This window comes from Rutidosis leptorrhynchoides, chromosome 4, assembly GCF_046630445.1.
Source record: "Rutidosis leptorrhynchoides isolate AG116_Rl617_1_P2 chromosome 4, CSIRO_AGI_Rlap_v1, whole genome shotgun sequence".
Taxonomy (NCBI): domain Eukaryota; kingdom Viridiplantae; phylum Streptophyta; class Magnoliopsida; order Asterales; family Asteraceae; genus Rutidosis; species Rutidosis leptorrhynchoides.
In genome coordinates, this window is record NC_092336.1 from 609,411,235 (window position 1) to 609,423,897 (window position 12,663).

Here is a 12,663-nt window from a genome sequence, read left to right on the forward strand (position 1 = left end):
GTGAAAAAAAGTTTGTCAGTTTTATTGACAAGGGCCTTCTAGCATTCAGGTTTCTTTCAAAATGATAATTTCGGATTACAAATTTTTTAGTTCTTGTAGCCAAATATTGATTTTTTTGCCCTTATGATACAGGTTGCTGTGTCAAGGACATCTCCGTATGTTAAAACTGCCCACATCGTCAGTCATCATTAATGCATTGAATGCTTTTGTATATGTTTGTTAAATAATGATGGATGATAAGAAAATGATATTCATATGCTTGTATATTCTTAGGTAAATGGGCTTATGTTAGCAACTTACACTGGCCTATGGAATCAAGGCTCACTCATTGATTAGCATATCCATTTATTAGCACTTGCAGATCCATTTATTAGCACTTGCAAATTTTTGAGAGAATAAACGATTGCATACCCTGAAACATGGTTTAACTTTGTATTGTAAGGAAAATAATCAATGAATATGCTTTTATCCTTTATTAAATCCCTATAAAGTAAATCTTTATTCTTTGAATGCATTTGATTACCCATTATTTTTAATGAATTAATAACACTAACTTTATTATAATGATAATGCAATATGCCTTTCAAAATCCCGCGAATTCGCGAGTATTAAACTAGTATTTATTTATTCATTTATGTTTATGTTTATAATAAATAAATACTCTCCTTTTTTAGCACCCTCTCTTTTTCTTCCCGGTACTCCGGTAGTACTATCACTATCATCCCCTTGCTCCCAATTTCCGATTTCAACGGTACGAACTTCATTTCATAAAATCTGAATTATATATGCTCTATTTTAATTTAATTTCTACTTGTGCATTGAAAATGAACTTAGGTTGAACTGATTCTGCTTTATTATTTTCTCCAACAGTTTTTGTTTTTTTTATATCCATTTTGAGTAATGCTTGCGTACAAAACTCGAATTAGGGTTTCAAGTTTAATTGCATATAAACTCTGATCTCATGCTTCCACCTCTAGTTTAAGCAATTCCGTTGATCATCCTAAATAAGTTAAACCAGTTAACGTTATTTAGTTTCATTATGTATAAGATAGATTAAATTGCATGTATAGTGAACTTATGTACTATGTATATTATGTTCCAATCTTTCATTTACATTGTTTGTAATTCTGTTTGCAGATGAGTTCTAAAAGAGGAGGTGGTCAGTCTAACAAGGGTAAAGCTATAGCAAGCAGTTCAAACGTGAACGTTGATAAGTTGTACCAGGCGGTTCATAATGTGAATCTCGATTCCAGTCGGGATGATGATTGGGAGGTTTTTTTTAAGAAAAATAAAAATAAATCTGGAAACAGTGCTGCTTCAAAACAGTATCAGGCTCCTGGAGCAAATGTGCGGGTTCAACCTGAAAGTCAGAGATCTAGTGGCCGTGGAAAAGGGCAAGTTAGGGCTCAAAACAATGCTCAGGGACTACGGACTGGTGGTAGAGGTGGCGCTAGTAATTACATTGCCACCTCGAATACGATTACTCCACCACTGCAGAGTGGGTGGAACTGGAATTCGAGGCCGGCTAATGCAGGGCGGAGGGCTAACGTGCCGGTTCCTCAACCGGAAGAAGATGATAATGACATCAAGGAACTTGAAGAATCGGATGATGAATTTCATAGTGATGAGTATGAGGATGAAGATGAAGATGATTATGATGAAGAACCGAAAAGCCATGAGGAGAGAAAGAAGAATAAGTGGTATTCTAACCTTTTTGGGACTTTAGATACGTTGAAATTAGACCAGATCAATGAACCAATGAGGCAGTGGCATTGTTCGGCTTGTCAGAATGGTCCAGGTGCTACTGAATGGTATGACGGCCTACAATCCCTCGTGACACATGCTAAAACAAAAGGTTCCAAACGGGTAAAAATTCATAGAGAACTTGCTGAAATTCTGGAAGAAGAGTTGCGAATAAGGGGAGCTTCGGTTATACCGGCTGGTGAATTTTTTGGTCAGTGGAAGGGATTAAATGATGCTGTAAAAGATATGGAAATAGTGTGGCCACCAACGGTTATCATTAGGAATACACAGCTCGAACAAGATGACAATGATAAGGTACACATATCAATTGTAAATTTGTATTGTTAATATTTGTTTCGTTTGATTATCATTACACCGTTAAGTTAATATAGTTTAATAAATTTTTACTTTCAGTGGCTTGGAATGGGAAACCTGGAACTTTTAGATTACTTTGGATCTGATGATGCAGTGAGAGCCAGTCATTCGTATGTGCCAAAAGGCCACAAGGGTATAGGTGTGCTGATATTCGAGTCGTCAGCTATAGGCTACACAGAAGCTAAATGTCTAAGCAAGCATTTTAAACGGGAAGGTGTAGGCCGAGATGCGTGGGATAATCGCCCTATTCTGTTCTTACCTGGTGGTAAACGACAATTGTATGGCTACATGGCAAACAAAAGAGATATTGAAATATTTAATCAGCATTCTCAAGGTTTGAAACATTATTTCAGTTTTCATCATGATTAGGTTCTTAATCTTTTGAAATGAGCGTTGACTTGTTTTATGTTTGTTTAGGAAAAGATAATAAGTTGAAGTTTGAATTAGTCTCTTACCAAGAAAAGGTTGTTAATCAGTTTAAACAAATGAATGAAGATAACCAACAATTACATTATTTACAAAACGAAGTCAAAAAAGAACAAATGCGCAGAAAAGCAGCCGAAGAGTCATTAGACATTGTGTCTCAGAAGCTAAGGAAAAATGAACAACAAACACTTATTGTAAGGGAGAGAACTCAACGGTATCATGAGCAAAATACGGAACAGGTATTTAAAAAATATATATATATATATATATAAATTATTGCTATGGTGTTGGTGTGATACTTGCAATTCTATAAATTAATGTGTTTGTATAAATATCATTTTTCATGGCGTGTTTTTATATTTTAGATGGATTACCAAGAATTGTTCATAAAAAACGAGCTGAAGGTAATCCAAGATGACCGGATTGGAAAAGAAAGCCAATTTGATAAGCTGCAGAAATCGGTCAATCCTAATGAGAGGTACAGTATATATAGTAGATAATTAGAAATTTGATACATACAATAGAAACTAAAAGCTGGTACATACAATCACATTTCAGAGTTGGAATCACAGTTTAGAAAAATGTAATTGAGGTCTGAGGATTGTTGATTTGTATATGCAGGGAGGAGAAACTTGAGGAACTGAAAGAATTTGAGGAAGAACGGGAGAAGCTGGCAAAAATACATGAAGATAAGGTGGCTGAATTGAAGAAGAGGTATTGGATGGAAGAGGTTGCGTTGCAGGAGGGATATAATGCCGATTTGTATCAATTGATGGATAAGTACACCCCCAAATCATAAATGTAAGACTGATGAAGTAGAGAATGAAGAGAGTTAATCAATGACATTATCTAATTACCATAAGACTTCTTTTATATTGTATATAGATATAAATATAGATATATAGATTTACATAGATATAGATATATAGATTTACTTAAAAAAGAAACTTTACATACCTTAAGGTTTAATCTGCAATCACAGTTTAGACATGAAAACACTTGAGTTGCGGCTGGTATCTAGGGCATGACATGATATTTTGTTGCTATATATTGCAATCATAAATTTGAATGTGATGCTTCGCTTAATTTAATGGTGTTTTGTTTTTGGGTTTGCATCTTCTTGATGGTGGTGTCAATGTGTCACGGTGGCACTGAGCTGTGTGCAGGTAACTTCAATGAATTATTGCTTGCTGAGGAACTGGTAATGCTTATTTATCTTTCCTTTGCCTAATGTTTTTATAGTTATAACAGTGTGATTTTCATATTTTGTTATGATTGTGTTACATCTCGATATATTGTTAGAAAATTAGGTGGGTTGAGTAATAATAACATGTCAAATTTTTGGAATGCTTAAATTGGGTTTAGGAGACCTACCTACAGGCTACAAATGAGTGGATGTTCTCTTGATAATGTATATAACTAAAGAAAACAATCTTATCTCAGCAATTGTGAATCTCTTTTATCACCTGAAGGAGGATATAAAGATTGATTATTTGCGAACATACTATATTTTGGAAGGTCTTAAACTTAACGTATGGGATTATTATTAGGTTGAAGAAAAAACAATGACTTTCCTTGACCAACGCCAAAGACAAAGACGACTCATGCTTCCCTGCTCCGGATTTGTCATCTTGTCCCAATTATATATGTTCATCTACTACGGCCCGTTTATCAGAACCGAAATTTAAAACGATATATAGATGATGTTTTTCTGACTATAAAAAATTCTAGTGGTACTTCTACACATTCATTACTTGCTTCATATTACCAAGAGGACACAATCTAATAATAAATAACAAAAAGAATCTTTATATAAGAGAATGTGGTATTCAAAATGTAACTCGCTCACTTGATACGATTTATCTCGATGATGGTGATTTCATCGATACGTCATCATCACTTGATGAGTCGTGCGGCGTTTGCATTAAGCTAGATGGCTCTAGTGGTGTTTGCATTTGGCTCAGTGAATCTCGTGGTGTTTGCATTTGGCTCAACGATGGTGTTTGCATTTGGCTCAATGAATCTTTGACTATTTCTTCGTTAGTTAACTTTGATAACTCTTTTTCATCATCATCATCTTTTAATGACTGTTTGAGTGTCTCTTTTTTAGGTGATTTCTCGGTTTCTTCTTCATCACTACTTGATAATTGTTTGCTTACTTCTTCAAACGACTTCTTGGATTCTTTTGGATCACCACTTAATGCCTCACTGATTGATTCTTTTAAGAGTGATTTTATGGACTCCTCACTCACAGCATTTGTAGACATATCTTTCTCTTCTTCTTCTCTCTCGGACTTTTCCTCAATCGCTCTTTTTATTGGTGACCCTGTTTGCTCTTTATCTCTGGCTTCTAATCCTTTATTGTCGTCTTGTAAAGTTCTTAAATCATCATCCTTTTTTAATAAACCACTATTTACATCTTGTTCTTTTTTAGCTGGTGATGATGACTTCCCCTTATCTTTACTTTCCTCTATTTGGACTGGCGGGTCAGCATAACTTTCTTTCGTGATTGTAGATTCCACAGGATTTGGTGATTCTGGGCCCACTTCTTTGGTGGGTAACTTAGTGTCCTCTTCAGTTATGGAAGGTTTTTCAGTTGACGACCTTATTTCATTGTTGGGCTGTGATCCTATGAGCTCTTCGTTCTTTTTGGGTACGTCAGAGCCATCTTTTTCTACTGGCTCTGTTTTTGTGGGTGGTAACTCGTTTTTATTGATCTCCTCATGGCTAGGTGAGTCAGCAGATTCATCAGTGGGTGGCTTGGATTTGACATCGAGCGGTCCAAGTTTCGATTCAGCATCTTTGATCAAATATGTCAATGCTCGTGCATCCCGTGCTCTAGCCAACTTTTCAATATTTGATAGCTGTCACCAAAAAAATAAAATAAAAAAATTTGATGATTCTAATCCATATTTAATTGACCATAAACTTCTAACAAGTGGATTTGCATCCCACCTTGTAAAATGCACAATTTATAAAGATATATAAACATAGACATAAAATTGTTCTAGCAAGGCAACCCAACCTAGTCCAGCCTGTTTTAAATAAAACTGTTTTGACCTGTAAACACAACCCGCTCATCTTCCCACCCCCTGTTATTAATGAAAAAAAGAATAAAAACTCACACTTTGGAGTTGTTCCACTCTACGTTTGAGATCATCATCATTAGCTTCCTTGTGAGCTTTTCTTATGATATAAAGCAAGTGAGAAGAGAGCTCATCAACATTGTGTTGTTGAACATTGCATCTAGGTATGCTTGATTTGCATCCCACCGTATAAAATGCACAATTTACAAGCTTCATTGGACAGATAGTTACACAATGCCTATCCATCTCACGCCTCAAAACAAAATCCGGGCATTTTTGCTCACACGGGAGTACCATAAAAGGACAAATGGCTTCATGATGTTCTTTTTGAGCCGCACAATACCTAGTTGTACACCCCTCATTTGTACAATCCATAGATCTAAACTTGCATTCTGCTCTATGCTTCACAATTTCTTCCTCAGAACTACATACCATATTACAATGAAATGCATTCTTGTAGTCAACATTCTTAAGTAATATTGTAGCAATACATTCTCTTCGAGCTAATAACCAAAAACCGTGAATTTCCATTTCTTGTACAAAATCTTCAATCCTATCCTCTCTTCTGTCACTTAAAACCCATTCAGAAACCCGACTAAACATATTTGTTTTAGAGGCAGAAAAATCATCAATAAGATTAATGATTATATCATATGGGTGTTCAGATAATTCTAATCCAGACGCATTTTCTGATAGTAAAAATTCAGCCACGTATGTCTCACTTCTTTGTGTTAAATAATCAGCCATCTCATTTCTCATATCAACAGCTATTGAACCAGCACTTGTGAAAAGGCCACCTGTCGTGTTGTCAACGCATGCTGACGCTAATCCAGGGAGGAGTTCTTGTGCTATTTTGTAGACAACTTCAGTATCGCAAAGTCCGCAGTCATAACTTTTAGCACGTTCCTTTTCACCAGTTTTCTCAGATTTGGTTTCTACTTCTGCAGCTACAGGAGGTTCCATGATCGGTAATAGTTATCCTGAAAAACTGTATCATTAGAACACACATGGAATAGTCATTATTCCTCACCAACAATTATACTCGCATAATTACCTATTACAAGTTATTATAGTAGATAGGCCATATTTTAACAAACAAACTTGAAATATAATGAATCAGCAAAAAAAACTACATTGGAAGCTTTGATGTTGTCAACTATGTTATACAAATATAGTTGTGATACCAGATAACAGGATGTGTTCAGATGCAATGTATGCCAGTCTACACACACACAATAGGAAATACTTTCTATTATCGTCCAGATCATTAATGGATTCAAATTTGGTAAACGTCTTGATACCAGAAGATGATTAGCATATATGTGTTTGGCATGAGAGCAAATTGCACAAAAGGTACTCAACTTTCTTCAAGGTATAAATTTTTCGAAAAGTCATTTTATTTTGTGTGTGAGCAAAAAATGCTTCTTACCACTAAAAAGTTATAAGTTTTCGTAACCAGAACAGCAATTCTGTAAAGTGGAACACATTTTGTGCAATTTGCTCTTGCCACAAGTGATAGATGCTATTCATAACACGAACAATAACTTAAACCACTTTACTTAGCTTAGTAAAATTCTGATTATACGATTACTCAGAGTAACAATATATTTATAAATTAAAGTCAAAACAACTGTAATAAAATATTATCCTGGATCATTGTCATCATCATAGAATATGCTTGCACCAAAATATCTTAAATCAACAGCCAATTGTGACAATATACACATTAATCACTTTCAAAATACACAGATCTTCCCATATCTAACATATTCAACCAGTAATCAATCACTCAAAAACTAAAACACAAAATACATTAATTCAAAAAAAAAAAAAAAAAAAAAAAAAAAAAAAAAAAATCATTTCGAAATCTCAAATTACTATCGTGTACCTACTAAAACAATTTAGCATTTAAATCAACAATAAAACATACTTACACGTAAATGCAGATGCATAATTTAATCTCAAATTACCTCAAAATTACGTAACGAAATTGAAGAATATGATCAATTTGAAGAACAATAACGGAGAATGTAAAAGATCATAGAAGTCGTACCTGTTAATTACTCCGTAATCTTTTAAACGTGATCGCCATTAACGCATCATACTTGAATTTTTTATAATTTATTATTTACAAAATAAAAATAAAAAATGTCAAAATAATTGTAGAAAAGGGCAGCCGGATTTGGGGAGAGTTCACATTTTATATGAATCTGGCGCTTTTGTTTGTTCAACTCATCTATTTCTTTTGTCCCTCTGCTTCTTGTATTTTACATTTTGGCACCTTTTGTAATTACTTATAAATAAATAATGACATATATGTATACCCGTTAAGATTTAGGAGTTTATGACTACCTTTTAGGTTTGATTCTGGACTACAGACTACTAATAGATATTAAAGTTGAAAGAAGTGAGTATATGAAAATATAATCAGTAAGAAGTGTATCGAATGTTTACATCTCATGGATATTTATAATACTATAATTTATTGTACATTTATCATGCTCATTTGGATTCATATGAAATTGTCATCAACCTTTTTGACTTTAATATCATAACACTCTCACTTGGATGACAATTTATTTTCATTAGATATCAACTAGTACTGTCTCGTTAAAAACCTTGCTAAAGAAAACCCAGTGGAAAAAAAACTTTAGATAAGGGAAAAAGAGTGCAGCATAGAGTTGACTCTCCCTCAAGTAGACATCACTGATCTGTTACATCTTTTGAAAATGCCTCATGCCAATATTGTGAACATGTGTTCTGAAAATAGTAGTTGGGAGTGATTTGGTGAAAAGATCAGCAGAGTTTTTGCTGGATTGAACATATCTCATTTCAATCTGGTTGTCCTTAATGAGATTTTGAGTGTATGAGAAGAATCTAGGAGGTATGTGTTTTGTTCGGTCACTTTTGATATACCCTTCTTTCATATGTGCTATGCAAGCTGCATTATCTTCATAGATAATTGTTGGACTTTCATCGCGTTCTAGTCCACAAGAATCAGTAATGAGTTGTGTCATTGATCTCAACCAAAAACATTCCCGAGTAGCTTCATGTAATGCAATCACTTCGGTATAATTTGATGATATTGCAACAAGTGTTTGTTTTTGAGAACGCCATGATATTGCGGTACCTCCATTTAGAAATACATATTCAGTTTGAGATTTAGCTTTATGTGGATCAGATAAATATCCTGCATCTGCATAACCAACTAAATCTTATTTTGAATTGTTAGAATAAAATAATCCTAAATCAATAGTTCCTCGAAGGTATCGAAATATGTGTTTGATCTCATTCCAGTGTCTTTTGGTAGGAGCTGAGCTGAACCTTGACAACAAATTAAATGCAAAAGAAATGGCACGTCTCGTAATTGCGCTAAGATATGGTACTGCTGGTCCAAGAATATCTTCATGATCTTCACATGGATGAAACGGGTCAGTTTCAACATTGAGTGATCTAACAACCATAGGAGTACTTAATTGTTTTGCCTTATCCATATTAAAACGTTTCGAAATCTTTTCAGTATATGTTGATTGATGTACAAGTAAACCATTAGGCATATGCTCAATTTGTAAACCAAGGCAATACTTGGTTTTTCGGAGATCTTTCATTTCAAATTCTTTCTTTAGAAGTTGAATGGCTTCATGGATCTCTTTATTTGTACCTATGATGTTAAGATCATCGACATAAACAGCTATGATCACATATCCGGATGTTGTTTTCTTAATGAAAACACATGGGCAAATAAGATTATTTGTATACCCTTTGCTTATCAAGTAATCACTTAATCGTTTATACCACATGCGACCCGATTGTTTCAACCCATATAAAGATCTTTGTAATTTAATTGAATACATTTCTTTGGATTTTTCATTGGATGCTTCTGATACCTTAAATCCTCCGGGTATCTTCATATATATGTCACTATCAAGTGATCCATATAGATAAACAGTAACAACATCCATGAGATGCATTTCAAAATTTTTAGAAACTGCCAGGCTGATTAAATATCTAAAAGTAATTGCATCCATAACAGGAGAATAAGTTTCCTCATAATCAATTTCTGGTCTTTGAGAAAAACCTTGAGCTACAAGTCTGGCTTTATATCTTGTAACTTCATTTTTCTCATTTCTTTTTCGTACAAAAATCCATCCATACCCCATAGGTTTCGCATCTTTAGGTGTGAGAACAATATATCCGAAAACTTTTCTTTTATTGAGCGATTCAAATTCAGTTCGTATTGCTCCTTTCCATTGATCCCAGTCATGTCTATTTTGACATTCAATGACAGATTTTGGTTCTTGATCATCATCATCATTCATGATGTCATATGCAACATTATATGAAAATTTCTCATCAAGATTTTTCATTTCATTTCGGTTCCATATTATTTTTGAGTGTGCATAATTGATTGCAATTTCCGTATTTACATCATCAATCTCCTCTGCAGAAGGAGTATTGATTTGTGGTTCTTCTTGAACACTTTCTTTTACCTCATGATCAGCTGATTTTCTTTTTTGATGATTTTTATCTTTGGAACCAATTGGTCTCCCACGTTTCTGGCGTGGCAAAGACTCAAGAGTGACTTTATTGTCAGATTTTGGAATTTCAATTCGAGCTGGAGCATTTGCTGCTGGTATATATGATTTAGTCACCCTTTTTGTATCTGTAAATGCATCGGGCAATTTATTCGCAAGTTCTTGCATATGCATTATTTTATGAACTTCAGTCTCGCATTCTTTCGTGCGAGGATCAAGATACATTAATTGTGGTTCACACCATGAAATATCATTTTCTTTATTTTTCATTTCTCCCCTAGTCTAGGGAAATAATGTTTCATTAAAGTGACAATCAGCAAAACGTGCTGTAAAAATATCACCCGTCATGGGTTCAATATATCTTATTATTGAAGATGTTTCATATCCAACATATATTCCCATCCTTCTTTGAGGACCCATTTTAGTGCGTTGTGGCGGTGCGATAGGGACATAAATCGAACAACCAAATGTTCTAAGGTGGGAAATATTTGGTTGATGGCAGAAAGCAAGTTGCAAGGGAGAATATGTATGACTTGCACTTGGTCTAATGCGAATAAATGATGCAGCATGCAAAATTGCATGGCCCCATACAGATACTGAGAGTTTTGTTCTCATTATCAATGGTCTAGCTATTAGCTGCAATCGTTTAATTAATGATTCAGCTAAACCATTTTGTGTATGCACATGGGCAACGGGATGTTCAACAATAATCCCAATAGACATGCAAAAGTTATTAAATGCTTGAGATGTAAACTCACCGGCATTATCTAGTCTCACCCTTTTAATAGTATAATCAGGGAAATGTGCTCTCAATTTAATAATTTGAGCAAGAAATTTTGCAAATGCCACATTTCTACTTGATAATAGACAAACATGAGACCATCTACTAGATGCGTCTATTAGAACCATAAAATATCTAAATGGTCTACATGGTGGATGAATTGGTCCACATATTGTAATGCCCCGTCCTAATCCATCTGGACGAAGTCTTCAACAGTTGGTCCCATTGCGAGGTTCTGACCTCTATATGCCATGAACGACTCCATGTAATACGAGCAAATGCACAACGGAAGATTTCTTTCATACCTGAGAATAAACATGCTTTAAAGTGTCAACCAAAAGGTTGGTGAGTTCATAAGTTTATCATAAAACAATAAAATTCATCATTTTGATAGACCACAAGATTTAAATGCTGCATGGTACAAATGGGCCCGAATCCTATACCCACCTGTAATGTACATGCGATATCTTTTAAATACAGTACACCTTTCTCGTGTACGAAATCATCTTTCATAAATCTTAGTAACCGTACACATATCTCGTGCACAAAAATAACATACACATAACCTGTATATAAAATCATTCTCTCGATACATAACATTCACATCAATTGGTGGCAATTATCATGTCCACATAATTCAATGGTGGCAATTATCATGTCCACATAATTCAACGGTGGCAATTATCATGTCCACATAATTCAATAATAATCCGCAGAACTTCTGTCTGCATAATAATTCATCCGAGGAATGTTTTGCTTGTGTCTATCTCGTCAAACATTTATAAAAGCATTTCATGTGTTCGCAGTTCAAAATATATTTCTAAAGCATTTAATAAAGCAGTTGTAAAAACAGCGCATGTATTCTCAGTCCCAAAAGTAAAGAGTAAAAGGGAATCAAATGAACTCACTATATTGTATTTTGTAGTAAAAATACATATGACGACATTGAACAAGTGTAGGGTTGGCCTCGGATTCACGAACCTATATCAAGTATATATATTAACACATATAATCACATAATTCCTCCTACATAATATTTATATATTAAGTGTTGTAGTTATATAAATATATATACTTTATTTATATTTTATATCTTCAGTTATATTTTATATATAGTTATTTTGTAAATAATAAATATTCATATATATAGTTATATTACAATATATAAATATATTTGTAGTTGGTATTATATCAAAAATCAGTAATTTGTTATATATAATATTTATATAATAATGATATTATGTTTGTAGTAAAAATAGTAATACTGTAATAATAATAATACTAATGATAATAATAGTGATAATAAAATAATGTAAATAAAATTATATATAAAAATCATGTTAATGAAAATAATAATTATGATAGTAATAATGATAATAATAATGATAGTTATAATTTCAATATTAATTTTAATGTTAATGATAATAACAATAATAATAAAAATAATAATAACAATAGTAATAATAATAATAATGAGTAATAAGTAAACTACCTCAATGAAGTAGCTCTTTAAAAAAAATGCCCAAGTCCGGGTTTAAACCCGCGACGTCCCGCTAACCCGAAACTCGCCCAAACCACTGCTCCGATACTTATATTCTGTTTTAACTCATACCTTTTATTCTGTTAACTTTTTATTATCATAATTCTATTTCCCAATCAATAATATCAACCCAATATCATCATCATACTATCGAACATCATCATCATCATCATCATC

The 12,663-nt window shown here is 33.6% G+C and overlaps 2 protein-coding genes across 3 annotated transcripts; one reads left to right on the forward strand and one right to left on the reverse strand.

Annotated features, from left to right (window-relative positions):
• The first annotated feature begins 652 nt into the window (after positions 1–652).
• On the forward strand, positions 653–3,562 carry LOC139904027 (protein SUPPRESSOR OF GENE SILENCING 3-like). Its single transcript, XM_071885961.1, has 6 exons — positions 653–751; positions 1,138–2,058; positions 2,158–2,452; positions 2,536–2,783; positions 2,910–3,022; positions 3,166–3,562. Exons 2-6 carry the CDS (start codon positions 1,138–1,140, stop codon positions 3,341–3,343), a joined length of 1,755 nt encoding a protein of 584 aa, XP_071742062.1. The 5' UTR covers positions 653–751; the 3' UTR covers positions 3,344–3,562.
• A 551-nt stretch (positions 3,563–4,113) lies between these two features.
• On the reverse strand, positions 4,114–7,780 carry LOC139904028 (uncharacterized). Of its 2 annotated transcripts, none has more exons than XM_071885962.1 (3): positions 7,684–7,780; positions 5,670–6,610; positions 4,114–5,408 (listed from the first exon to the last, which is right to left on the reverse strand). In XM_071885962.1, exons 2-3 carry the CDS (start codon positions 6,591–6,593, stop codon positions 4,404–4,406), a joined length of 1,929 nt encoding a protein of 642 aa, XP_071742063.1. In that variant the 5' UTR covers positions 6,594–6,610; positions 7,684–7,780; the 3' UTR covers positions 4,114–4,403. The 2 variants fall into 2 exon arrangements, with proteins under 2 accessions (XP_071742063.1, XP_071742064.1); XM_071885963.1 differs by having other exon boundaries at positions 5,670–6,618; positions 7,684–7,756.
• Positions 7,781–12,663: the final 4,883 nt, after the last annotated feature.

What these genes read in the sequence shown, in the direction of transcription:
- LOC139904028 (XM_071885962.1), bottom strand. Translation starts at nt 6,593, where the DNA reads ATGGAACCTCCTGTAGCTGCAGAAGTAGAAACCAAATCTGAGAAAACT. An exon ending in GAGTGGAACAACTCCAAAGT is followed by an intron (nt 5,409 to 5,669) that starts GTGAGTTTTTAT and finishes TTTTGGTGACAG; the next exon opens with CTATCAAATATTGAAAAGTT.
- LOC139904027 (XM_071885961.1), top strand. Translation starts at nt 1,138, where the DNA reads ATGAGTTCTAAAAGAGGAGGTGGTCAGTCTAACAAGGGTAAAGCTATA. An exon ending in ATTTAATCAGCATTCTCAAG is followed by an intron (nt 2,453 to 2,535) that starts GTTTGAAACATT and finishes ATGTTTGTTTAG; the next exon opens with GAAAAGATAATAAGTTGAAG. An exon ending in ATGAGCAAAATACGGAACAG is followed by an intron (nt 2,784 to 2,909) that starts GTATTTAAAAAA and finishes TTTATATTTTAG; the next exon opens with ATGGATTACCAAGAATTGTT.